The sequence below is a fragment of the Brachypodium distachyon genome, chromosome 3 (assembly GCF_000005505.3).
Source record: "Brachypodium distachyon strain Bd21 chromosome 3, Brachypodium_distachyon_v3.0, whole genome shotgun sequence".
In the NCBI taxonomy this organism is placed as follows: domain Eukaryota; kingdom Viridiplantae; phylum Streptophyta; class Magnoliopsida; order Poales; family Poaceae; genus Brachypodium; species Brachypodium distachyon.
In genome coordinates this window covers 2,120,342-2,146,679 of record NC_016133.3, presented here as the reverse complement: position 1 = coordinate 2,146,679, position 26,338 = coordinate 2,120,342, and the positions used below count along the sequence as shown (strand labels likewise).

The 26,338-nt window shown below is 41.7% G+C and overlaps 5 protein-coding genes across 7 annotated transcripts; 3 read left to right on the top strand and 2 right to left on the bottom strand.

Annotated features, from left to right (window-relative positions):
* The first annotated feature begins 1,517 nt into the window (after positions 1 to 1,517).
* LOC100840124 (two-component response regulator ORR12) lies at positions 1,518 to 3,117 on the top strand. The gene is made up of 5 exons (XM_003570850.1): positions 1,518 to 1,641; positions 2,474 to 2,520; positions 2,611 to 2,688; positions 2,828 to 2,898; positions 3,036 to 3,117. The coding sequence occupies exons 1-5, from the start codon at positions 1,518 to 1,520 to the stop codon at positions 3,115 to 3,117; spliced, it is 402 nt and encodes a 133-aa protein (XP_003570898.1).
* Positions 3,118 to 5,137: 2,020 nt separating this feature from the next.
* LOC100839825 (golgin subfamily A member 4) lies at positions 5,138 to 16,558 on the top strand. Of its 2 annotated transcripts, XM_014901044.2 has the most exons (12): positions 5,138 to 5,338; positions 6,115 to 6,188; positions 6,637 to 6,800; positions 7,536 to 7,736; positions 7,869 to 7,991; positions 8,076 to 8,113; positions 8,189 to 8,303; positions 8,986 to 13,530; positions 14,334 to 14,453; positions 15,387 to 15,494; positions 15,611 to 15,753; positions 16,052 to 16,558. In XM_014901044.2, exons 3-12 carry the CDS (start codon positions 6,723 to 6,725, stop codon positions 16,287 to 16,289), a joined length of 5,709 nt encoding a protein of 1,902 aa, XP_014756530.1. In that variant the 5' UTR covers positions 5,138 to 5,338; positions 6,115 to 6,188; positions 6,637 to 6,722; the 3' UTR covers positions 16,290 to 16,558. The 2 variants fall into 2 exon arrangements, with proteins under 2 accessions (XP_014756530.1, XP_010233786.1); XM_010235484.3 differs by lacking the exon at positions 6,115 to 6,188.
* Positions 16,559 to 17,398: 840 nt separating this feature from the next.
* Positions 17,399 to 19,084, bottom strand: LOC100839520 (pentatricopeptide repeat-containing protein At4g26680, mitochondrial). Its single transcript, XM_003570848.4, has one exon. It carries the CDS (start codon positions 19,027 to 19,029, stop codon positions 17,527 to 17,529), a length of 1,503 nt encoding a protein of 500 aa, XP_003570896.1. The 5' UTR covers positions 19,030 to 19,084; the 3' UTR covers positions 17,399 to 17,526.
* Positions 19,085 to 19,381: 297 nt separating this feature from the next.
* LOC100835651 (50S ribosomal protein L3, chloroplastic) lies at positions 19,382 to 20,901 on the top strand. Its single transcript, XM_003574247.4, has 2 exons — positions 19,382 to 19,953; positions 20,371 to 20,901. Exons 1-2 carry the CDS (start codon positions 19,467 to 19,469, stop codon positions 20,658 to 20,660), a joined length of 777 nt encoding a protein of 258 aa, XP_003574295.1. The 5' UTR covers positions 19,382 to 19,466; the 3' UTR covers positions 20,661 to 20,901.
* Positions 20,902 to 21,034: 133 nt separating this feature from the next.
* Positions 21,035 to 25,610, bottom strand: LOC100833809. 2 transcript variants are annotated; one of them, XM_003574242.4, is made up of 8 exons: positions 25,408 to 25,609; positions 25,113 to 25,217; positions 24,036 to 24,141; positions 23,243 to 23,431; positions 22,476 to 22,952; positions 22,276 to 22,359; positions 22,019 to 22,111; positions 21,035 to 21,423 (listed from the first exon to the last, which is right to left on the bottom strand). In XM_003574242.4, the coding sequence occupies exons 2-7, from the start codon at positions 25,191 to 25,193 to the stop codon at positions 22,044 to 22,046; spliced, it is 1,005 nt and encodes a 334-aa protein (XP_003574290.2). In that variant the 5' UTR covers positions 25,194 to 25,217; positions 25,408 to 25,609; the 3' UTR covers positions 21,035 to 21,423; positions 22,019 to 22,043. The 2 variants fall into 2 exon arrangements, with proteins under 2 accessions (XP_003574290.2, XP_024317674.1); XM_024461906.1 differs by lacking the exon at positions 22,019 to 22,111 and having other exon boundaries at positions 25,408 to 25,610.
* Between the last annotated feature and the right edge of the window lie 728 nt (positions 25,611 to 26,338).

The following is a 26,338-nucleotide window of genomic DNA, read 5'->3' as shown; positions in this document are numbered from 1 at the left end:
AATTAGGGTCACAGTTAGAAGGGAAGCTAAATTATGATGTGAGTTTTGATTATGAGAAGCACAGATGCAAGGACATTAACCTGGTTAATCAACACAGCAGAGTCGGGAGCAGAGTCGGGAGGCTGGCTCAGTGTCATTGCCATCAAAGACTAGCTTATCCTTGACCTTCTCGGAATGCAAGATGGTCACAGTTCAAGCATGTATCCTTTTCTCACCTATTCATGGAAACGGACTCATTATATTTCAAAACGACTCGAGTAGCAGGTAACACATTGAGGTGTCGCAATACAGATAAAGGCAGATTGCTAAAGAAGTGCTATTCTGTTACAGGCTTGTGCAACAGTATCAGCACTGGAGTGATCAAATCATCTTGAATAAGGCTGACAACATCTCTATTGCAGCAGTTTTAAAATCAGTGATCTCAAGTTCTCAACCCTAGGTGAACAAATTGCGCAACAACCCACTAGATTCTAAACCTCACAAGCATCACTAATTTATAAAAATTGTCCGCAGCTACATAAAAAACATAGGAGTGTCATGACAGATAGGAAAAACAACACACATCACACCACAGACTCAAATATGTTGAATGCAAGTTTTCTGTCGGAACTTGCAATAGTAAAATATCCTTGAGTATCAAGTGCCCTTTGGGAAGTTGTCACATATCTTGGTGTCTTAGTTGCTCCAACCCTCAAGGTTGCCACACACTGCACTACTGCAGGCCGCTTTAGCAACAGGATTTTTCGCCGGTGTGGTGCAAAATTTCAATTTTTTTAGTTGCTTATGCTCTCAAGATTGTCAAGCATTGCAGGCTGCTGCACCAGCAAAAAATTTCTCCAATGTCATGCAAGATGATCTGTGAAATATTCACAAACATGCTTCAACAAACTTAAAAGAAATAGATACGTTTATGATGTATCAGGTGGCATAGTGCAACAACATAGTAATTCAAGAGTCAAGGCCATTCTGCAACTAGATAAATATGATAATTAACCAAGAGTAAGAGGTGGCATGGTACTTCAAGAGTCAAGGCCATTCTGCAACTAGATAAATTTTATAAAGAGGTTTGGTCCCTATAGGGGCGAACGTGTACGTGACTAACAACATAGTAGTCGCGATAAATTAACCAAGCAAGCATATGACTAAACAAAACCGAATCTCCAAGGGAAAATGAACGGTCGATATCCGATGGACTTCTAGCCCCCTCGATCGGTAGCAAATCCGGTCTCTTATTTATTAAGTAGCCATAAGATTGTAAATCTATAAATGCGTACCAATCGTATATGATATTGAATTTATACAGATTTGGTAGCCCTTTATTGACAATGATACAATAATTATTTCATATTTATAAAAATTAATGTTTATATCTACGTATGCATGGATGGGTGTTACACTATAAATATATGTGCATCGAAGCATCTTCTTCATTGTCATAGTACACTAGTACCCCAAGAAACAGCATAGCAGTAACCAACGTCTCCGCAAATTAGTGTGCCTAGAGATCAAACTTTGCAATGTCGACGCCTTCAATTGGGAATGAGCCGGAAGGTACTCGTCGTCCTCATGTGCTTGTGGTCGACGATACACGTGGGGATCGTCTCGTCCTTACTTATCTCTTACAGCGCTCCCATGTACGAGGTATGTATGGTGGCACATAAGTACGTGTTTTTATACAAGCTTTGCATTATCACATAATGTTCACGGTCATATTAATCTTGAGCAATTCGAGAATATGATAATACTAAGGCATACCCGGGTCGAGGTGACTTTCAGGTCGGGCTTCATAAAGCATGGTGGCAAGAAACCAAGCCCAGGCTTGGCCAGAGGCCTGAAAAAACCTCTCTTTTTCTATTAAAATATTAAATTAACCATTTTCAGGATAAAATGATTTTATACCCTTTTCAAGTTATTAGTCTTATTCATTCTGGTCTTTTTTTGGGCTTTCGGGCTAAAAAGTGAAGCCTGAGCCTGGCCCAAGAACTGTGCTCCAAGCCGGGCCACCCATGCCCATTTATAGATAACATATACTACCTTCGTTCTTTAATTAATAGATGTCTGTTTAGAACGTTTGCAATAAAACATTACACTGGTATGGAAAATTCATCATAAAAATAAGTTCATGACATGATTGTTTAAAGGGGCCCCTTGTTTAAATTATTTTATAACAAACAATATGATGAAAAGTGGTGGTAAGATGTGTTTTAGGGAAACCATGTGTGTGTTCAAAAATGAAAAGGGACAAAAGTAAAGTAAGCAGTCCATTCCTAGATAATTTTATGATTTTTTTTTGTTAAATATGAGAAGTATAACAGGTTTCATGTAGTTAGGAAAATTATAATGTGTTAACCTAACCCATATAACAATATAAGGAATACTTGCGTGATTGTATCTTATGGTTATTAATCTCTAAGTTTATATACTTTTCCAATTGTTTTGTCACTTAATTGCTTGTATGCTCCCCTTATTGCAGTGACTGCAGTAGAAGGTGTGAAGGAAGCTTTGGAGTTTTTGGACTCGGTAAGTTAGAAGTTTGCATCATCGTATGACATATTTATTTTACTAGACTTACTTACTGTGCATGCATATGTTTTTTTCATGTTGTTTCAGCAAAATGACGTTAATATGATTGTCAGTGACTATTGTATGCCAGAGATGAATGGCTATGACTTGCTTATGGAAGTGAAGGTAAACTGGCCTTATTAGAAAGAGTACTTTTAATCCCACCATGACATGATATTATTGTATGAAATGCTATATGTTTTTCTCATTTTTTCTAAGTATTTGAAAGCAATCTATTAAGCTTAACATTTTGTTTTCCCTACAGAACTCACCCCCATTGGCCCACATTCCTGTTGTGATTGCATCATCTGACAACATCCCTGAAAGGATTCAGAAGTGAGCAATGTTGGATAAATTAAACTTGCATATAATTTTTTTAGTCATTGACTCGTTAAACTCTACCTTAACGTCGATTGCATGGATGCTGCTGCTGCTGTTGTTGTACTTATCTTCTATTTGCTTATATGTTGCAGGTGCTTGGATGGAGGAGCAAAAGAATACATTGTGAAACCTGTGCAGATCCCTGATGTGCTTCGCATTCTGCGCTATATCTGATTGGCATGGTGAAGAAGGAGAAGTCAATTTGAGATATCGCCCCGCTCCATATGAGACTATTTATCTAGTTATCTGTTTTCCTTTTATTCAGACATTGTCATGTGCGGTTTTGGTTTAGTTATCCATTTTCATTGATCCGCTCAAAAACCCAATAAGACAATTATTGTTCTTGCGCTAAACTATTTTGTGCTTCTCAAATACTTGTGATATTTTGCCTTCAAGCACACTTGAATTGGTTGCATGGAACTTTGGTTTATGTTCTGTAATGGACGCATCTCTTTCCAGGGAGACCGTTAACCAAGCCTCATGTCCGTCCTGAGAAATCAAACAATATCCTTGTTTCAAACCGTATATAGAACATATTAATCGTGGAGTTCTCTGATATATTCTGAACCTATTTAAATTTTGACATGTCAAAATGGTAGCGATGTTTTTGTCAGATATGTGCACAAAGCTGTGTCAATCCTGACATGTAAAACTGATCTAGCCCTTGAGGAGATGGCTGATTCCTTGCAGCGTTCCGGGCATAAAACTTTAACTGTCTCGAGTTCCTCGTTTTTGGGTCCCTAGAATATTTGTACTGAGAACCGGGAGCAACTTAGTACTTATCCTGCGGTTTCACTTGTAAATCTTTTCATGGCTTTGGCTGGTCCACAGGGAAATCTATCCTATTTTTATGTTTTTCTGGATAATTTTCTTCGTCGGACGTACTTGCGAAAGGTGCCTGGTGCCTTTGGGAGAGTTGAAGGAAAAAGAAAGGAGTGATCAAACGAGGTTAGGTGCAGGCCAGGCGTGCAGGAATAGCAAACATGATTGTTAAGTAAGGACGAATGCATTTAGTTTCCTAACATGACAAACTTGACACTGTACCAACCTTATTTCAATGAGAATATAACGTGACACTCATAGAATTTTACTACCTGGAGACGAAAGATTGTCGAGATTGTTTGCTTTTCATCGCACGGGCTACTTGCATTAATCGGTAAAAGAAGATTTAGTTCAGGGCATGTGTGGATCGATAGATGTCAGTCTTTTCTTACGTATCATAATTGTTGGGGTAAAGAAAAAAAATTAAAAATTTGTGAGCCTTCTCTTAACTGAAAAATGATCTCGTTCTTGCAAAAGAAAAGATGATCACGTCACACAAAAAGATAAGACAATTTTTTTCATATATTATACTTCCTCCATCCCGAAATAAGTGACATGGATTTGCATAAAAATAAGTAAAAGACATGAGGTTACCACATTCATCCATATCGACTGAATGGTCTCCACGGTTAATCATTGTGGCCTAGATTATAAAGGTTGAGATTTATTGATAGAATCTTTACTGAAACTGTGATAAAAAAATTATACTTCCTCCGTCAACAAAAGATGTCTCAAGTTTGATAAAATTTGGATGTATCTGGGTGCATTCAAATTTGATCAAAGTTGAGACATCCTTTGTTGGACGGAGGGAGTAGTTAGTTTAGATGTGCAACGGGCAGATCATCCGGCTAGATATACTAGATTTCATCTTCCCTTAACATTTGTTTAATTAATTTTGTTCATTTAACTGTAAAAATACTTTTTTCGTCTCATACTAAGTGTCGCAACTTTGTCTGGATAGACACCTATCTAGACAACATTGTGACAGTTAATATCGATTAGAAGGAGTATGACACTAGGAGATGTATATCATGTCTTATTGTTTTTTATTTCTTATATGAATGACGTGAACCGTCTTTTCTGACACTACACATGTCTAAATGCCACAACTAAAAAGACTTTTTAGCGACCCCAAAAACCTGGAAGAAATAATTATGGTAAATTAAACAACAACCATGATTATGCGGGGCGCTGGCAGTGGCACCCCCCGATAAGCAAGCAAGCTCTCTGCTTCGTTGTATGCAGTTGGATAAAAAAATACTCTGATTGCACATTTTGATCTTGTTTATTTATGTCTAATGGAGTACTTAAGTAGTACTATTAGCCACAACTAAAAAGACTCTGATTGCACAAACACAACTCTTTACTTTACAGCTACTATGTCCTGTCCTGTATCTAGATCACTTCTCCTACTGCTCCAGTTAATCCCCATCTCTCTCTCAACTACTGCGACACCGAAGGGCCGGCGGTGACCAGCGGCGACTGACTGCTCTGCTCAGTGCTCACGGCGGCGGCGGCGGCGGCGGGGAGCCGTGGAGAACGAGCTGCCTCGCGTGATAGGAAGGAGAAAAAGGTTCGTGCCATCTTGTCACTGTGAATCCGTGCATGGGCGGAGGATCCGCCACCCATATCCAACTACCGCGGTAGGGCGACCCAGCCCCCTCGCTCCCTGGATCTTCTTCCTCCTCGCGCGAGCGCCTCCGCCGCAGGTTGATCTCCCGTTCGACGAACGGATCCCGCCCTTTAGCTCCCCGTTTCATAATCTTCCCCAATCCGTAACCGAGGCAAAAATCTACCTTGCCCTACAGCCCTACTGGGTCCTCCGCCCGTGCTTACATGTGATTTATGATACATTATGGATCTTAGTTACTTTGACTGGAATTTCTGCGGTGAAATTTTGCCAATGCTGGTGAAATTTCCTGGTACTCGTGTGTTATATCTTCATTAATGTAGGTGCGTTAATTTATGTCCTTTCAGAGAGTTAAGATAAGGTGACTGCAGTTTTTTTTGTTTTTTTTTTGACAATGAGGTGACTGCAGTTTATTTGGCATTGTCTCTTGTACTTGGCGAGTGGAACTCAGGTGCTTTATTGCAATTTTTACATATGATTTTGTAGTGATTTGGTGGACCTGAGTTGGCTGGGGTTTGCTTCTTGGGTAAATTCCAGAGCTTTTTTAGTTAGCTGATACGCTTTGACTTGGTTGTTTTTACAATGCTGCTGGGCTTTATCTTTTTGAGGCCTTTGGATATGCACACAATTAATCTTAGCGGAATGATGAGACCTTTTGGAGGTAGTGCTGGGGTTTTAATCCGTTCTATCTGAGGGCACATTGTTTTTTCTGAATGCAGCCTGTGGAATATTGCATTTATACTCTTGCGGGATACTGTTGGATTCTGTTTGGGGGAAAGTGGGAGTTATGCAGGTAATGATGGAGGCTTAGTTCTCCTTGGTGTCTCGACTTCTTTTGATTGGATCTGAGACGACTTCTTAAATCTTTAGAGCTTTCTGGCCTTACAAGTTCCTTTTGTCCTGCCTTCCTATTATTTTTACATAGTAAGAGTAGTTCTTGGTCAAAGGCTTGTCTTAATGAAACCAAATACTCCAACCTGTATGAAAAGGAGGGAGTTTTATGCAAGTGTAACTGCCAGTTGTGTTTGTTTCGCTAATTTGTACCAAACTTTTCTCTCTGGTGGGTATATTTCTTCCTCTTGTGTTTTGTGTGTGTGTGCATTCATGAGTACAAGATGGTTCATCTCTGATGTTTTTTTTTGCATGCATTTACTTTTGTTTGAAGGGAGATGGAATTTTTATGTATTTGTTTGATTATATTGATTTAAGGACATTTATATTGTCATCCTGTTTGCTTTCAGATAAAAGAAATAGGATGCTTCTAGAAGTACTGGATGCTTAAATTATAAATATTGTTCTTGCTTGGGATTGCCTTGATACTGGCAGAATGTCAAGGGTGCCAAAATGGAAGATTGAGAAGGCCAAAGTTAAAGTTGTATTCCGTCTCCAATTCCATGCAACTAATGTAAGATCCAATTCATTTATGTTAAAGCCATTTCCTTGCCTTTTTGGTTTATTAAAAGTTAAGACAAACAATGGTGAACTATACTTTCTAGGAAAAGAAAATACTCTCTAGGAAAATGTTCATTTTACACTCCTCAACTCTTGCCAGACTCAAGATTTTTTTAGTAATACCAGACTCTAGATTTCACCCTCAACTCAGAAACCGGGGACTGTTCACTCTCGACTACTGAAACCGTTCATTTTAATTTTCAACCTTAGACTGGCTTCACAAGTACTTTTCGTCTTTTCACCATGTTGGCTGGCACATCACCGGTTTCAGCTGACATGCAGCAGCACCAACCTAGCAACAAACATATATTTGTTTATTTGGGTGATCATGTGCTTTTGTGTTTGTTGATTTACTGATTACATGCCAGGTTATCCTTAACATAGAACATGACATATTGGTCCCACAAGTTTGCGTGTCAAAAATGACCTACATGTAGGTGCCACGTCATCTAAAATGAACAGTTCCAAAAGTTGAGGGGTGTGATTTGTTCATTTTTAGTGTTAGGATTGAAATCATGAAATGGACTAACATAGATCCTGTGAAAACTTGTGGGATCTAAAATAGACTTGTTCCTACTTTCTAATTTACGAATGAGCCGTGCAGTTTGTGTAAATTATTCAGAATTACTCAGTATTTCTACGATTCATACTTAAGTAATATTGACATGGATAGTTGCCATTGTTGCAGATTCTATCAACAGGATGGGACAAGCTATTCTTGTCCTTCATTTCTGCTGATACAGGAAAGGTAACAGCAAAAACAAATAAAGCAAATGTGAGAAATGGAAGCTGCAAGTGGCCAGATCCTATTTATGAAGCAACACGACTTCTTCAGGATTCTAGGACTAAAACATATGATGACAAGCTCTACAAGCTTGTTGTGGCCATGGTGCGTTGTGGAAACTTTTTTCCTTTATCCTCTGCCAAGCACATGCACACATGGTCTGTTAAGATGTTGATATCGTGACAAAAAGGGCTGAATGAGCTTACTAACAAGTGATGTTTGCTCTTGAAAAATCAGGGGACTTCTCGGTCTAGTATTCTTGGGGAGGTTGATGTGAATCTTGCCGAATTTGCAGAAGCACTGAAGCCTGTTTCAATCGCACTTCCTCTTCGCGGTTGTGACTTCGGGACAGTATTACATGTATGTTTCCCCCCTTAAAATATACATGTATTGGTTTTTGATAACGTCTTTTGCTATATCTATAATCATCGGAAAGTATTGCAGGTCACAGCACAACTCCTCAGCACCAAAACTGGCTTCAGGTTTGGTCACCGTGTAACAATGAAATTGGTTTCGAACTATTGGTTCCAAGTCTTATGAATGCTTTCTTTCTACAGAGAATTTGAGCAGCAAAGGGAAACTGGTGCCAGAAGTTCTCAGCAGCTAGTGAACCAAAGAAGTCACGATCCTTCTGAAGTTGCTGTTGCTTCATCAGAAATTGGTAGTGATAAGGTTGGTTAATCCTATGAATTATTCTGTCAGCATTGCTTTTGCGCATATTTTTGATAAACACAGGACTCTGCCCCAAAAATGAACCCTTTGTTTACCTCTGGTCAAAGCAGGCTATCCCAAAAGCATATATGTCTTTCATTGCATTGAAATCTTATACTTATCACATCTAATATGCCTTTGCATATCCTGTATAATGTTTCATGATAGTATTAACTTCCATGACTACATGGTTTCTAGTGAAAAGGATTTCAAATTTGCAACAAAATAGAACAAGGTATTTACCAGATTGGTTTGTTGAGAGTGACAATGGTAATCTCCAGTACAAAAAGTATGTCGCTTATGAGATGATATATTTGAAGTGACTGCTCCTTTGGTCCTCCAGCTGGAGGGATCAATCTATATTGAATGTACTATTGCTGTTTGTACTGTAAATACACCATTAGTGCCTATTAGGCCTAGATTCATGATAACCTATGCAATCTGCCTATAATGCAGTACCTACTGCTTTCATTTAATAAAATAAAAGCAGTGCAATATTTGGCATATCTGCATAGAAGTTCAACTCTAAGAGAAAGTTCAGAACCGGGTTTTGTTAAACCATCTTGTTATAACGTTTTTGTATTTCTTCATTTGGTAAAATTAAGTTGATACCCACCATAATTATCTTTTTCATTTAATCTAGGCTAATGCAAGGAATAAGCTGAAAGACACTTCTTTGGGTTTCCCGTTGGCGGAAGATTCTGCTGGTTCAACTGAAGACTATGAAAATTCATCACATAATTCAGATGGTTATTTTGCTGAAAAGAATGATCCATATGGCGGTCATGAAATCAGTAGCTTTAGGAGCATACACTCAGGTGATCTACCACTGTGCCCAACAAGTCAAAGCCCTACATCAGAGAAGGGCCCACTTCGGGATAAGCGCCTTTCACCACAAGGGAGCAGTGATTGGTCTCATGGATGGAGTCCTGAGTTATCTGCTGGTCACGATCTCGCTGCTGCTCGTGAGGAGAATAATCGACTCAGGACCAGATTGGAAGTGGCCGAGTCAGCCTTTTCTCACCTTAAGTCAGAAGCAACATCTCTGCAGGATGTTACTGACAAATTAGGCACTGAAACTCAGGGCCTAACTAAACAGCTAGCTGTTGAACTTATGTCACGTAACGAGCTCACCACAGAAGTATCCTTCCTAAGGACAGAATGTTCTAATTTGAAAAGAGAGCTGGGAGAAATGAAATCTGATAAGCTCTTGCGGTATAAGGCTGACGGACAAGTTCCTCTTATGACAACTGCAGAACAAGATAATACTTTAAGTAAGTTTGGAAATGGCGGTCTTGCTACAAACAGTCCAGCACATGATCTCCAAACTGAATGGCTTAAAGGCCTGCTGCTTCTTGAAAGTAAAGTGCAGCAGACCAGAAATAATGCTCTCCATGGACTTCAAGCAAGTGATCTTGATTTTCTTCTTGCTGATTTGGGGGCTCTTCAGCGTGTCATTGAGAACTTGAAGCAAGGTGTTCAGCCTGAACATATGAAAGAAGATAACTATCTTGAACATTTTCCACCGTCAAATGCCGCACATCAATCAAGCTCAGGACATGATTCCCACAAGAAAAACTCAGGCACAATGGAGGAGAAAATGTGTGAGCTCTTGCAGAAATTAGAGGACTCAAAAACCGAGAAGGAGAATCTACTGGAGAAGATGAGCCAGATGGAGCGCTACTATGAATCTTTTATCCTCAAGCTCGAGGAAAGCCAGAAGCATACAGCATTTGAATTGGAAAATCTCAGGAAAGAACATAATTCCTGTTTCTATACAGTTTCTGTCCTCCAAGCCCAGAAGCAGAAAATGCATGAGGAGATGAATGATCAGTTAATGAGGTTTGTTGAGGACAGAACAGCTTTAGAAGCTCAAAATAAGGAGTTCGAGAGGAGGGCTGTTGCTACAGAAACTGCACTCAAGAGGGTTCGATGGAATTATTCGGCAGCTGTTGATCGTCTACAGAAAGACCTCGAGTTACTGTCCTTTCAGGTTCTTTCTATGTATGAGTCAAATGAAACTCTTGCAAAGCAATCCATTATAGAAGATACTGAGAGTCTCCCTGAAGAACATTCTACAATAGCAAACTTATGCGGTAATAAAGAACATGAGCAAGACAGGTCTGTTGTCAAACAACTTGGACATGAAGGTCTGCATGCGGCAACCGAATCTCAAGTGTTCTCTGCTGAAAATGGTGCATCATGTAATTTCAGCTACAAAATGGATGGCCAGAAAAATCTCCTCCGGGCTCTCAAAATTGAAGAACTGCGTAGCAGATCTGAAGTCCTATGTAGTACTGATTCAAGGGTGAACTGCTCCAACATCGAAGGACTAAAAGTTGCTTGTTCTGCAGTGGAATCTGAACATTTAGAAATGTATGTTGCTAATATTGAGTGGCAGGTATTCTCTGATGTGTTACGTGAATCTCACTATACCGCACTAGATATGATTAAGCGAATGCAGGAAAGGCTTCACATGCTAGAAAAACAACTTCATGACTCTAATGATGCTAGGAATTCTTTAGTGATCAAGCTGAACTCTGCCTTGGACCAATCCAAAAGTTTAAAAGAAAGTGAAGCAGGATACATTTTAAAGTGTGATGATTTGACAGTGAAGAACCAAATTTTAGAAGCAAAATTGCAAGATATTTCAGTTGAAAATGCCTTGTTTACGGAAAAGCTTGTTGTATCTGAAAGACTTGTTGAGGAACATAAAGCTTGCACCGAAGAAAGGAAGAGGTTCGAGGACCTTTTATTGAAAGAAAGTCTGCAAACAAGTCAGCTTAAGGATGAGCTGAGATTAGTAATGGAGGATTTTGAGGCAATGAAAGATGAATTACATAAGCAGTCCTCCTTAATCAATGATCAGCAAATTGTTTCTACAACAGTTCAAGAGCAAATGAGCATCCTATGCTCCAAACTTATTCCTTTGAGTAAGGATATGGGCATTTCAGGATTTGATGAGGCATCTCTGCAACATGAACTTAAGAACAAGAATTACCCTGCTGTCATATTAAGTTTGGATATCTTCCAGCAGCAAGCATGCCAGAAGGTGCTTCATCTCCTTCAGGAAAAGGAGGCACTGGAAGAAATGTGCGATGTTCTTCGAAGGAGATCGGGAAATTCTGAAACAGAATTGCTTGACGTGAAGCAGAAGTTTCAATGTGATTTGGATGGAACAAAAGAAAAGTTGAACATTTCTGAGGAACATGTGGAGAAGCTTGAGCAAGCACTGCAGGAAATGAAACATAAATTTAATATTATCTCAGAGGCTCAAGAAAAGCACTCCAGTACCAATGGTAACTTAACATCAAAGCTTGCACAAATGGAAGTTGAGCTGCAGATTGTCACCAGTGAGAATGAGACTCTCGTTGAAAAGATGAGAGACATTGCTGCTGTTGTTCAGGAACTTGAGAGGACCAAAGTAAGTCTTGCAGAATTCGAGGAAGATAACAAAACTTTGGCCCTGTCTTTACAGTCTAAAGAGGAAGTGTTGGTGCATATGGTCAATGAAAATAGAGGTTTGCAAAATGGCCTCAGTTGTGCTGATGAGAATTTGCTAAAAGAAAAGAGAGCGAGGGAAGATCTTGAATCTGCCCTTGCAAGTCTTACATCTCAACTTATCGAGAAGGATCAGGTTCTGCTGTCTTTCAGTGAGGACAAATCAGAGTTACTTCGTCTGGGGGACCAGATTTTAGGCCTGGAAAAAGAAAACAGTTTGATGCAAAATGCTCTTTCAAAAAGTGAACAAATCCAAAGGGATCTGATCTGTAAGAATTGCTCTCTTCACTCCCAGCTTTCCAATGCTGAACGTCAGCTAGGGACAGTTCTGGAGGACATGCTTGCCACCGACACTGAAGCTAGCTATATGAGAAGTCATGTTGAGGAGGTTGCTGCCCAACTTGATGTCTTAAGAAATGACCTTGGGAAGCTTCAGCAAGAGAACCAAGATGCTGACAAATTATTAAGGGTGCACATGTTGACTGAAGCAGAATTAACTGATAGAAATGCCACACTTCAAGCAGCTATCCATTCTCTAGAAATCAGCCTTACCAGGGTTAATCAAGAGAAGGAAGGACTTGAAGAGATTATGAAACGAAATGAAGAAGCATCTGCTCAAGTTAGCGATAACAAGTCCCGAGATACATCCGTATCAATAGATAATTGTGATACAGTATTGAAGTGTCAAGATGAGGTTTTGCAGCTTAGGGCCGTGCAGACAAATCTTCAAGAACAGGTTGATGATCTGACATCAATGAAAGATGAGGTTGAAATTCTAAATGTGGTTCTGAAATCAAAATTGGAGGAACACCATACGGAGATGTCATCATTGCTACAAGATTCTGGATACCAGTTGACAAAATTAAAAGAACAGAATAAGGAGCTTACTCAAAAACTTGCTGAACAAACTCTCAAGGCAGAAGAGTTCAAGAACCTTTCTATCCATTTGAGAGAGCTAAAAGAGAAGGCTGAAGCTGGAAGAAAGGAGAAAGAGGGATCATTGTTTGCGATGCAAGAATCCCTTCGAATTGCATTTATTAAAGAGCAATATGAATCGAAGGTTCAAGAGCTGAAAAGTCAGGTGTTTGTCTCTAAAAAGTATTCTGAAGAGATGTTACTGAAGCTGCAAAGTGCTTTGGATGAGGTTGAAACTGGGAGAAAAAATGAGATTGCTCTTGCTAAAAGAATTGAAGAGCTATCGATGAAAGTTTCTGAATTGGAAGTCGAGATGCAGGATTTATCTGCTGATAAAAGAGAGTTGTCTAATGCATATGACAGCATAATGACGGACTTGGAATGCACAAAATTAAACTTTGATTGCTGCAAAGAAGAAAAACAAAAGATTGAGGCCTCTCTTCAGGAGTGCAGTGACGAACGCAACAGAATTAGGGTGGAGCTTGACTTAGTTAAAAAGTTGCTGGAGAATATTGCATTGACTGACAATATCACATCACCTGGTAATTCTGGATCATGCACCCCTGGTGCCACATCTATTGGTCAAATTCTTGGAGATGTGACTTCTGGCTCTGCGCCAGAGTTAATACCAAATACACCAAATGTTGATTCAGGATTGAATGAAGATGAAGGTGGAATTCAGAGCACAAAATTTTCATCAAATATAAAAGAATCCGAGGATGCTGGAAGTGAGCATCCACATGCCAAGAGTACACTGTCAAAGAACTTGGAGGTAATCAATCTAACATAAATTTCTAATGTCATTGCCATACTAATTGCGACTTGAATTGGTTGACATGCAACAATTGACAATTTGCACACCGATGAAGCATTATACCTATGACATACAACAGCTCTCCTGTGATGTGGTGGTAGATTAATGTCAATGTTGTGAGTCATTAACTCGACGTGGACCGCGCAGCCTGAACCGCCGATCAGGGCCCAAAATTTCAATGAAATTTCAGATTTGTTTTCCAGAGGTTTTGGTTTTATGAAATATAAAGCCCAATTGCTGTGGCTCCTTGATATTTACTCTAGAATTTGAATCATTCTTTTAGGCTGGTCTTGTCTGGTCCATGATGTGTGACCTACTCAAACAATCTTGTCTTGAGAACAATGGAAAACCCTACCCACCCAAAGCATGCGCAGCTTAACTTGAGCCCATCCTAGACATAGTTATTTCGGTGTTTAATGAGAATAATTTGTTAATCAGATGCCTATGTTGAGTAGGATGATGCGACACAGTAGTTGAGCTTCTTTTGGAGTCCACTTCATAGGAGATAAGCTCTGCATATTAATTTATATATTTCAGTGATTTTTCTAAATGTGTATATACACCTTCTGATCTAACACTTCACTTGTACTTATACTGTTTTGCTTCATAACCAGCATACGTAGTTAAGGTTTATCTGGCAGTGTACATTCCACATTACACTGACTCATTCTTTTGGTTTTGGAAGTGTTCTGCTTCTTTATGAGCAACATTTGTAGCAGTGGTTGCTTCGTCAGCTTACTTTATTTTTAATGTTTTTACAGAATTGCCATAAGGAATGTGAGCCGTCATCAGAGAATCATATGATTGTCAACAGTGCCATCAAAGATATTTCTAAGGAGCATAAGAAATTAGCTAATGATTTGAACCTTTTCCAGAAGGAGGTACGTTGAAACATTTCTTAGTTCCTTCCTTCTTAATAACACAAACTATGGTTCTACAAGTTTGGAGATTATCGATCATCATGTCTACCTCGGGTTCCTACGTAAAAAAGAACAAGAAACATGTCTTCTCTTATTATTCACGAGGGAAGGGATTATTTTTCTTTTGAAAAATGACCACAAGTGCAGGAGCTCTGTCTATTAATTAAAGAAGAAATTTGAAAATATGACAATTGTTCCATTTTTGACTGGAATGAATTGCAAACCAAAAGAAATCACATGCAATTTTTTCCCAAACGTCCAATCCTTTAACTCATGCCGTTCCCCTCTATAGAACTCTGGGTTTCACAATGATGCCACCATCTTCTCATGCACCTCTCAGATCTGTCGTGCCAGAGGGAAACACATTAGTGGATTTAGTGGTGTGTTTGGCTGATGCAGACAGTAGGTTTCGAGTATTTGAGCCTATATATTTGAGGCTGCAAGTGCTTGCGAGGTGATCATGCAACAGGCCTGCTGGTGTGATTGTATTCATGAGCATTGAACGTAGCATGGCCATTGATGCAGAACTCATAGGACAATGGAAGTAGCATTTGGATACGTACAATGTCAGAGGAGCTAAGTTTCACAATGCCACCTAAGCAGGAGCTAAGTTAGTGATTAGTTGAGAAGAAATCTCCATCTATGATCTTCCTCATGTGTCCCATGCTCAGTCTCTATCTTCCTCACTAGACATCTCTTCAGTGGCCCCAAGTCGGATATCCCAAATTGTGCATAGCTGCGGGATTGCAAAAACATTGCACATGCCCTCATGAGTTTGATACAGCTGAGTTTACTTGATAAAAATCAGGAAGAATAGTTTGAATCAGTAATTACTTGGCACTTGGCATGGTGTGGGTCACCGTTGATTTATTAGAAATTATTTTGCTTATGCAGCTGGAAAGACTTAAAAATGAGAATCCGTCCCCTCTTCTTCCCCTTGATGTTAATCTAATTGATCCATCACTCAGTGGACTGGAAAGGGCATTATCACAGCTTGATATGGTATGTATATTTTCCCCTTTCTGTTATAAATTTCTAATACCAGAGATCAAGATGAACCTGTACCCCATATACCTTGTACTCCTTTTTGTATGTTCTCATATATGTCACTCTTGTAGGCAAATGAACATTTGCGACGGATTTTCCCCTCATTTAAAGAGCTTCCTGGTTCTGGCAATGCCTTGGAAAGAGTGCTTGCTTTGGAGCTCGAGCTGGCAGAAGCACTCCAAGCAAAGAAGAAGACAGACATTGTTTTCCAGAGGTAACCAGTACAATCTGTCATATTGCATTTGTTTCCATGTTTGCTCTTGTCTAGGAAAGCAGGTTTCCCATTATTATCTGCTGACTTTTTTTTTTCCATAATGGACTAAAAAACATGCCCACAAATTGAGCCTCTATGGTAGGGCGCAAAAGAATCTTCAGGAACTCTTAAGTTTTGGAAACTGTCCTTCTTGATTATGGCCTCTTTCTGAATGCTTTCTGAAGAACCTGGAATTTGTAGCTTTATAAGTTAACTTTATTTAACTAAGTGCTCATCTCTTGAATATTTCCCTCTTCAGTTCATTTTTGAAGCAACACAATGATGAATCAGCGGTTTTCCAAAGCTTCAGAGACATCAATGAGCTTATACAGGATACAATTGAGTTGAAGAGAAGGCAGGTGGCTGTCGAGAGTGAGCTAAAAGATATGCAAGGCAGGTACTCGGAGCTCAGTGTGCAATTCGCCGAAGTGGAAGGAGAAAGGCAGAAGCTTGCAATGACCCTGAAGAACCGTTCACCCAGAGAATCATATTCATAGGAATCAAAGAGGAAATGGAAGAAAAAGATATGTTAGCCGGTCGTTGACTTTGTAAACGATCTCCTGTGACGTTGAGGAAATACATTTTGCGATGTAAATATCAGTAGCATATCATCATCTGGAACCAATTGTAGAGCTGTATGTGATATCCGTAAAGATGTAACATCTTTGTACAAACCCTCCTTCTGACACAATCTTGTTAACTAATTGTTAGTACATGCCAATAACCAGCAGACTTATTCAAGGGTCGATTTCACATCTGTTGGCTATCTCAGCAGTTTTTAAAGGGTGTTCAGCATTTACTGGAATTGTTGTTCTTGTTTGCTTTGGACTGCTTACTGGCTGGAGGCACGATTTAGTTTTGATTATTTATTTTCTCAGATGTGAAATCGAAAGATACCTGTGACATGCTAGGAATGCTCTGGACATGCTTATCATTTTACGTCCCGATTATGCATTATTGTCTTGAACCACTCATGCCTTCTGCATTGGTGTCTCTTTGGATGTTATGCAACAGAATTACTTCTGGTGTTAACATCTTGTTCGCAAATCGTTTCCTTGAGAACTCCAACCTGAAAATACGTGCAATATTTTCTTGAAACAATAGAAGCATGCATAATAAGATGCGTATTAAGAGATTAGGAGCAGCCAAACGTGGTTTGATTAAGCCGACTGCATGTACATATGTACATTGCCGGCAGGATGACTTTGTGCTGCTCAAAGTGCTCATTACTCGAGTTTCTAACCCATACTCAGACGAAGATGATCTTATTATAGCCGAACAAGTTCATTTGATCAGCTGTGTGGTAAAAAGTTAGCTACTCCACAAACTGACACAATGATTAACAGACAACAGAGTACCGCAGAATGCATGATTTTCCAAACTCGTATGTTTAGCACCTGGTAGCTGTAAAATTCTTTTGAGGCCACAATTTCCCAGACATATCTTGTCCTTGCTCCAAAGACACGTCTGGAATTTGGCATGCCGAGCCAGTTGCAGGGTTCCTTCTGACTACCTCCTTGTGTGCAGGACCCGAGCATGGAGGAGGAAAGGTGGCATCAAGATGTCTTCACTTGATGCAAAAGAGAAACAGCCCATAGGCCATAGCTTGTGTCAAAACAAATTCCACATTCTTATAAAAATAAGGATTTAAGTTATATTGCTCTCCAAACTAATTTATTTATCTTGACAAACCAAATCGTACATTCTGATGAGATCAATTGTTGTCTGTGCACGTTAATATGCAGTTTCCTCTTCGCCCTTGATCCTGTAATCACCAGTATAGTAGACAGCAGGAATAAGCCGTCCAGCTCTATCAGCTGAGCGCAGATCTTCTGCTAAGTGGAGTTTTTTAGCCTTAGACAGGCCATCAAAGAACTCATGCAACAAGGCCTTGTCAGGAGCCATGCACCTCCCTAAGATGTCCTTCATCACATCCACTGCTCCTTCAAAATCCTTATTCTTACAGAAAGTAGATACAACTATCTTAAATGTGTCGTAATTCGGATGGAAGCCAGATTTCTTCATCACATTCAACAGCTGCAGTGCTCGCTCTGAATTCTGCGTCTTCCAGTGGCCAGTAATCAGTGCTGCGAAAGTTGAAGCATTCGGTTCAAGCCCACGCTTGTCGAGCTCCTGAAGCAAATGCTCAGACTCTTTTACCTTCCCTTCACGGCAAAGGCCAAGAATGAGCGTGTTGTATGTCACGATGTCAAGCTGCAAACCGTTCTTAACCATCTCTTCGCGAACCCTCGACGCCGTCTTATTATCGCCGAGCATGACATGCCCATGAATCAGCATGTTGTACGTTACTGTGTTTGGCGCAACCCTCATCACCCTCATCTCGATCAGCAACTGATTCGCCTGCCGCATCTGCCTCTCCTTGCACAGCCCATGGATGATCGTGTTATACGTCACCGCGTCGGGCGCACACCCCTCCTTCTCCATCCTCCTCTTCAGCTCCAGAGCATTCTCCAATCCGCCATGGCCCCTGCAGTACGCCGCTATCAGCGTGTTGAAGCTGACCACGGTCCGATAAACCCCCCATTCCGGCATTTCGTCGAGCATCTTGGCGGCATCGGCGACCCTCCCCAGGGCACAGAACGCGGCGAGCATCATGTTGGCCGTGTACGTGTCCGGCGAGATGCAGCACCGGCGCATCTGCCGGAAGAAGGCCACGGCGATCTCGGGCCGCTTCAGGCGGAGCGCGGCGGAGATGAAGGTGTTGCAGGACTCGACCCGCGGGAGAAGCCCGTGGGCGCGCATGGCCCGGAATGCGAGCGTGGCCTGGGAGAGCTTGTTGGCGCGCGCGCAGGCGGAGAAGAGCACGTCGATGGCCGGAGCCGCCGCGCCGCCCCCACCGGCGGCGAGGCGGGCGGTGAGGAGGAGGTGGTGGAGGAGATCGTGGAAGGCGGCGGCATGGCGCGGGAGCAGGGAGGAGAGGAGCTCGGAGGAGCGGCGCGGGGGCAGGGAGTGGAGGAGGAGCGCGAAAGGGAGCGGCGGCGGCGGGGAAGGGAGGAGAGAGGCGAGGAGGTGGTGGGGAACCCGGGGAGGGTGGAGGAGGAGGTGCGAGAGGCGGAGCGGGGTGAGCTGGGGGAGGAAGGGGGAGAGCGAGGAGGGCGCTGGCGGCGGCGAAGAGGAGGAGAGATGGGAGCGGAGGGCGGTGACGAAGACGAGATCCTCGCCAGCGAGCGGCGGCAGGGTGAAGTGCGGCAGCGGGAGCGCCCGCGGCGGCGGCATTCCTGGTGGGTTGGGAACTTGGGCGGCGTCGGGCCCGATTACTTCTCTTCTGCCGCGTGGCGTGCGCTCGCTCGCTCGAATCCGCGGGTCTGAAATTTAATTTGAATTTAGATAAATTCAAATTAACCATGGTTAAATTCATGCGGGATTTATTTATTTTATTGACATGTTGAAAACAATTTTGAACAAACTTCATTGAGTTTTGAGCAAGTCTGAAATTTTAATTCGAAATCCAAAACCCCAATGGTCATGGGCTCGTCATGGTTCCCTATGTTTACGCCTTCTGGTGGAAAAGGCGTATTCCTGTGCAAAGCGCCTACCAAAGGCGGGAGGATAAGGGGGAGCCGGGGAGGTAGCCGCAAGCCCCAATCCGCACCTGCAACAGCAGCAGAGCGAGCACACTCCGCTGCACTAATCTCGCTCGAATCCCATCAGCAATGGCAGCCATGGCGGCCGCGAGCGTCGGCGGCGCGCTGGGCTTCCTCGCCCCGCGCCGCCGCATCGCCGTCGGAGCAGCGCCGAGGAGGGTCGCGGTGCGGGCGTCGTACGAGGCGGGGGTAGGGGTGATGGCGACCAAGGTGGGGATGATGACCTACTTCGACCCGGCCAACGGGAAGCCGGTGCCCGTCACGGTGGTCGGGTTCCGGGACGGCGGGAACGTGGTGACGCAGGTGAAGACCGCCGCCACGGACGGCTACGACGCCGTGCAGGTGGGGTACCACGGCGTGCGGGAGGACAAGCTCACCAGGCCGGAGCTGGGGCACCTGGGCAAGGCCGGCGCGCCGCCGCTGCGCCACCTGCAGGAGTTCCGGCTCCAGGCCGTCGACGCGTTCGGCCCCGGCCAGGCGCTCGAGTTCGCCGAGCTCTTCAAGGAGGGCGACCTCGTCGACGTCTCCGCCAAAACCATCGGCAAGGGGTTCCAAGGTCAGCAATCCCTCCCTGCATCGTTTTCCTCCTAATCGTTGGCATAGCGATGGCATCTTCTTGCAATGCCAATGCAATTCATGCCGATGCTAGTCGTTATTTGATTGTTCAGAACATCGGCAGCTTGGGTGAAATGCACATGGTTCATTTGCCTTGATTTAATTTTTCTGAAGGTTAAGAACAATGGCAGCTTGTGAAATGCCCCTGGTTCATTTCCCTTGATTTAATTTACTGAATGTTCAGAACAATGGCAGCTTGTGACATGCCCCTGGTTCATTTCCCTTGATTTAATTTTTGGAAGATCAAGAGCATTGGCAGCTTCTGACCTGCCAATGTTCATTTTCTGATGGCTGAAAACATGGATCAGCATCCTTTATGCTCTTAATTTTTGCCTCATTGTTTGTCGGTGATGCACAGGTGGGATTAAGAGGCACAACTTCAAGCGCGGTCTGATGACTCACGGTTCCAAGAGCCACAGAGCCCTGGGTTCGATCGGTGCGGGGACAACACCAGGGCGGGTGTACAAGGGGAAGAAGATGCCCGGGAGGATGGGAGGGACCAAGACCAAGATCAGGAAGCTCAAGATCGTCCGGATCGACAACGATCTTAAAGTTGTGATGATCAAGGGTGCCATTCCCGGGAAGCAGGGGAACCTTCTCCGCATCACGCCCGCCAAGATCGTCGGCAAGAACATCCCCAAGAGCTAGATTTATCATGTGTTTTGTCTTGTCAAGAGTTCTTTTGTTTCCTACTCCTTGCTGCTGGATGTGTTGTACTCCCAGGGGTTCAGGTTTTGTATACATGCAATTTCAGTTTGCCAAAGCTAATTATCTGAGATTAAGGGCATTCCCTTCCATGTTGTACACCAATTGTTCTTCACCTACTTGGGACTAAAAGCTAGTAGCAGGATATCTCTATCATCATGATTGGATGATAAAATTGGAAGGAGATTTTATGTTGTAAGTAGTAGATTGAGAGCGAAAAAAAGGTCCACTTATCTAATGCTAGTGTATGTAACATTTCAATGATCATAAAGTAGCTGAAGAATCATACTCCGTAGTAAATCATGGAAAATCTCACCAACTTTAAAGAGTACACTACTCTAAAGTTTGAACGGAAACAGAGGACATGACATGGACACGCACCATAATAAGTGCAGCAGGAATAGTTTAAGAATAATCTTTGTACAAGATTCTGACAGATGAGGACGACTTAACCATCATACAGAGTTCCAACCAGACCGACCTAATGCTATCTGAAGTATACTGATCACTTCTAAAATACCATCAGCAAGAATACAGGAACATGAATTTCTTGCATCCTTCAATTGTCACCCAAATTGATTCTATTACAGCACAGGGCCTAAGCCCCACATGGAACAGTTTCCGCAAATTAGCGAGTTCATTGCCCATGATTATAGAAATTTGCGTGCCCCAAGGACTCTGTACAAATGGTGCGCCATTGCTCAAACTGCACATACAGAATGAATGATGAAGTAAGTCAGCATAATAAATATCTTGGTCAACTTAATGGCATAGCTAAAAGCCTAAAACACTTGTTATTCAGCTACCCTATGAAAAAAAGGTGAGAAGTTCTGACAACCCGTTCACTTGCCACATACCACTACCCTGTCCTTCAAAGATGATGATTTCCTTAGGTCATTGTAAATCCGAAGGTCAGTGCATGTGATAACTTCTCTTTATTCAGCAAGTTAAGAGCAAGTCATTTACTCATACTGGTCATATCATTCTGTAGCTTTCACATTTTAATCTAAAGGTCAACACATGTGATTTACTCATTGACTGTTGCTAATCAATAACTTCAACCCTGCTTCTACTGATTTTTTGTTGTTGAATGTTACTAGGCAGCCGCCTTGGTACAGATTTCAGCTCAGGCATGGGATGCGAGGTAATATTTCAGTTCTAAGTTAACCATTTCTGCCACAGCCCCACAAAATTAAATCCAAGCAAAGACCAGGAAACTACATTGAAAAATAAATAAGAAATTTATATAATTGTGAATTTACCTAATAATTGTTAAAATCTATGTCTGCTCATGAAATTACCTCAGGCGGTAGCATCAAAGGCTGATTAATCACTTCCAAAATCTTCATAACTAACACCCTCAGATATGGAATCTAGCCGTCTATTTCCTATTTCTGACAATAGCAAGATAAATATTAGCTGGATTGAACATTGCATGAAGGCTTTGGTTACTGTAAGTCTAAGTTGATATTCTCTTGTCTCACTCAACTTATTTGTGTTGAAATGGGGGTGGATGAGCACCAAAAGGAGGACTATAGAGGGAAGCAGGATGTTTAACCTGTATGTTCTCCAGCAGTAGACTCTGAGAAGTTATTTGTCTCAGAAGGGATGAAAGGTGACCTGCCGTAATTCTCTAATATTTCTGCAGACAGCAGAGACAAAAAATACCATAAGTTACACAAAAACAGTATTAAGACAGCAGCACATAGGAAAGGAAACACTGAAAAAAAAAAGATCAGCACTATGAAATAGAAGTACCTGTACTATGACTGAAATCCTCCGTTAAATCTGAAAAACTGAAATTGCGAGGTATCTGGCTCAAGAAACCATATGATGATGCATCCATGTCCAAAATTGGATCACTAAGTGGTTGCCCATTCAGCTCAGAGCTGCTGAAGGACCCACCGGAGGCATCCCCAATCGACTGGCAAGGCTCTAGGAAATTGCTTTCGTTGCAGAATGCATATTCTGGATTGTTTGAGAAGCTAGACTCTGCCTTTACAGTTATTCCATTGTCTCCATTAAACTGCCCAACAGTTGAATTATGTGCTGCTAGTAGACTAGCTGAAGCATCCATGCCACTAGGAAGACCATGGACAACTTTACTATCATAGATAAATTGGTCAGTTGCTGGAGCGCCATTTATTATACCACTAGAATTTCCATTATGTAGGAAGCCATTTGGCATTGCAGTGCTAGGAGTTGTCTCTGGTAAAAAACACGCATTTTGGTTCACTGAGACATACAACAACAGACAGTATTAGAGCTGGCAAATAAGTTCAAAATTAAGAATCTGAATTGATAAAAATCAAAAACAGTACTCGCAAGGCATAAAAAGTCCTTCACTAAATTATCATTGAAGCTTAGATAACTATGTTCATACAAATGGAATCTCACTGGCTCGGAATTGGTAACATACATGTACATATTAATCTAATGAACTGCCAATTGAAAAGTTTAGGAGATAGTTTGGTCGATTGCCAGTTAGCATAGCTATATAATAGCTGCCGAAAACAGAAGCTTACATGTGCTTGGATTAGAGCCATTGGGAGCAGTTAGGGTCATAGAAGGCACACCAGAAGGAAGCTCCTTACTCATAAGACGATACTGATCCTCAAGGAGCTTGTTGAACACCATAATTTGATTCTTTAGCATCAACCTAACATAATATGCCTTAAAAAACTCACGGTTCTCTTCTTCAAGTTTCTGCCAGACTGGAGAAAATAACGATGAGAAAGAGAGACCAAATCATACACATGTTTACTAATAAAAACATCAAATGGAGATTCCATTTTTCTTGAACTATGATGGGTTCATTAATGTTTTCCTCTCGTATGTAATTGCTGGGATTCATTCATCGTGTTAAATTGTTAATAGAATGGCCTTTAAATCCAAAGCACTGCCTCGAATAAATTCAGATGGTGTGGAATTTGCTGTGTCACATGAAAGCCTCATCATTGCTTCTAGGTCTAAGAGAGCCTCACAGTGTGATCATTTTGTTTCCACTTCATAGAAAATTCACATCTGTTCATGTGCTGTTAAAAGATAGGGAAATGGTATAGAAATCATGAAGGCCTGCATTCTGTGACAAAATCAACAAGAACAGAGACCAAGTGACAAGGTAGTCAGAATAGGAGAGAATACTACCCAGCTGACACCAGTACAGCAATCAAGCTAGGACTCAAATAGCAACAAACAATTGTACTTCCAAATTAAGATGCATAATGCATTGTCCAGTTATGAAACCTCAGATCAAACTGAGACAAGAACAACGTAAAATAAGCAAGAAAAGAATTTATGTGTGGACAAGAGCATTACCAAGCTCAGTAAAGCTGGGTTCTATTTTTGCCTGGAAAGAAAGAGTTTCAATGACTTCTTTCTGGTTCATATAAAGCTGAAGACAACGCTCGATGAGGTTTTGGACCTGTAAAGCAGTTTTTGCATGAGAATTCATAGCTTCAAGGAAATACCTAGCTTCTTTCAAGCATGCAAAAAAGAACTAGCAAACAAATTTATCTAGATGCATAGAAATTCCAATCATAACTCTGTATCAAACAAATACACATATACAGTAAACTCAATGATTGTGCACACAATGCCATAAATGACACATACAAGAAACATAAAAATGCAGATAAAAACCACAAGGTACAACAAAAATGATATCCAACACATCTGTACAATCTGAATGCGAAAATAGATAACATGGATAACAAGATCATGTAGTCAGTGAAAAATACAAGTTGCTTGATAAGTTAATTGCTTCAAATATAGTAACATTACACGGAAACAGAACTCAGTTAACAGTGTGATCTCATACGAACACACCTATTCTATATGTTCTGAAGAAATTGCATGACTCACATTTAAAGCATGATGATCAGAACTTCAGAAAAAGGAACTTGACCAAGTGTAGTGACTACCATTAGATATCACAATTGATGTCAAGAAACTTGCTAGCTTGCATTTCAGTTTAGTCAAGTACAATGGGGGACCACATCCACAGGTTTCCCCCCGTTTTCATACATTGTTCCAAGTTGCAAGCCCTAGTGGCATGGCATCCACAAATTTGTCCCTTCTCACCTCCACGTACCCCTTCTTCACCCTTCTACCTCTTCCCCCTCCATTCAATTCTCATGAGCAACACACACAAAAATGGAGGAACCAAACAACTACAACGGCATAAAATTCTAATCAGCTTGTGCGCTGGGTGTCCCATAACCTAACAGCTTTTCCCAAAGAGAGAAGAAAAAGAAAAGGCAAAAAAATAAAAAACAGAGCTCGCACATATCGCGCTCCAATTCAAGGAGAGAACAAAATCACGACATGAGCAAAATGGAAAATAAAGGGCAGTATCATATTCTCATGGGGGGTGTGGGGGGCGGCGGTGCTCACGAGCTGTATGTCCTGGCGAGACACCTTGCGCACGTCGTCCTCCTCTCCCCCGGGCATGCCGCCGGCCGCCGCTTCCCTCATCTCTCTTGCCCTAGCCTCCCTTCCCTGCGACCGCAACCCAAATCAAACCCAAAAAGCAAAAAACAAAGAAACGGTTACTCAATCGCACGACCCAAATAAATAAGAGAAAAAAAACAAACACAGGAAAAGGATTGGTTGATTGATCCCTGCGGCCGGCCGCAGCGCAAGGGATCACCAACGAGGCGCGGCTCATCCTTCTTCTTGTTTCCCCTACCTCGGTCCGGTCGGTCGGAGGAGGGAGAGCAGAGCACGCGACGGAGCGGCGGCGGCGGAGGATGATGATCGGATCACGGGGAGAGAGGGTGGGGATCAGGGGAGGATGAAGGCGACGGCAGAAGCGAGCGAAAGGAAAGGGGGCTTTGGCTTGACCCCTGGGCTGTGTTGGATTTTGTTTTCTTGCGGCTTTGTTAATCCGTTGGGATTATCTGTGCGTTATCCGGTTTTGTTTATGGAAAGCAGGGCAAGGGTGGCCCTAGTGCTAGACTTGCTAGTGGCCACTTGGCTCAAGTCAGGTCAGATCATTCTAAGAAAAGAAAAGAAAAGAAAAGGCAAGGTCAGATCAGATCAGCTGGCTAGAGGGGCCCATCATCCACTTCTATGATCAAATATACTCCATATAAATAAACTTTCTAAGTTTTTATAGTATAAAGTGTGAAGAAAGTTGTGAGTGTAGATTAGGTTAAAAACATTATCCGATGTTGTGACCAATTGTGGTCTGTGCAAAAAAAAATGCCACATGTGAATGTACAAGATGTATTCACTTCTTTTTTTTTTGCGTAGGTCACTTGTACTCAAATATTTTTTTGGATGGAATTTTGTAGGCGCACAAGATACATGGCGACCTATGTCTATATATATTTTGGAAACTCATAAGTGGCATACTCTGTATGTGATATGGGCTACGGCCACAACTGGTTTACGGTTTTCTAATTTAACTGTAAGGATTGGATTCATAAAAGGGCTATGGGTCGGTAGAAAATGGGAAATATTGTGTGTACATGCAAAATGGAAAGATCTCGTAAATTGGAATGCAAAAGACCGTACATAAGAAGCCATTATTATTATTATGGCAGTGCATCCGATGAAAACCACATTTACAGTAGTAATTCTTCGTTGTTTGGCATTATCATTTGTATATTTTCTTT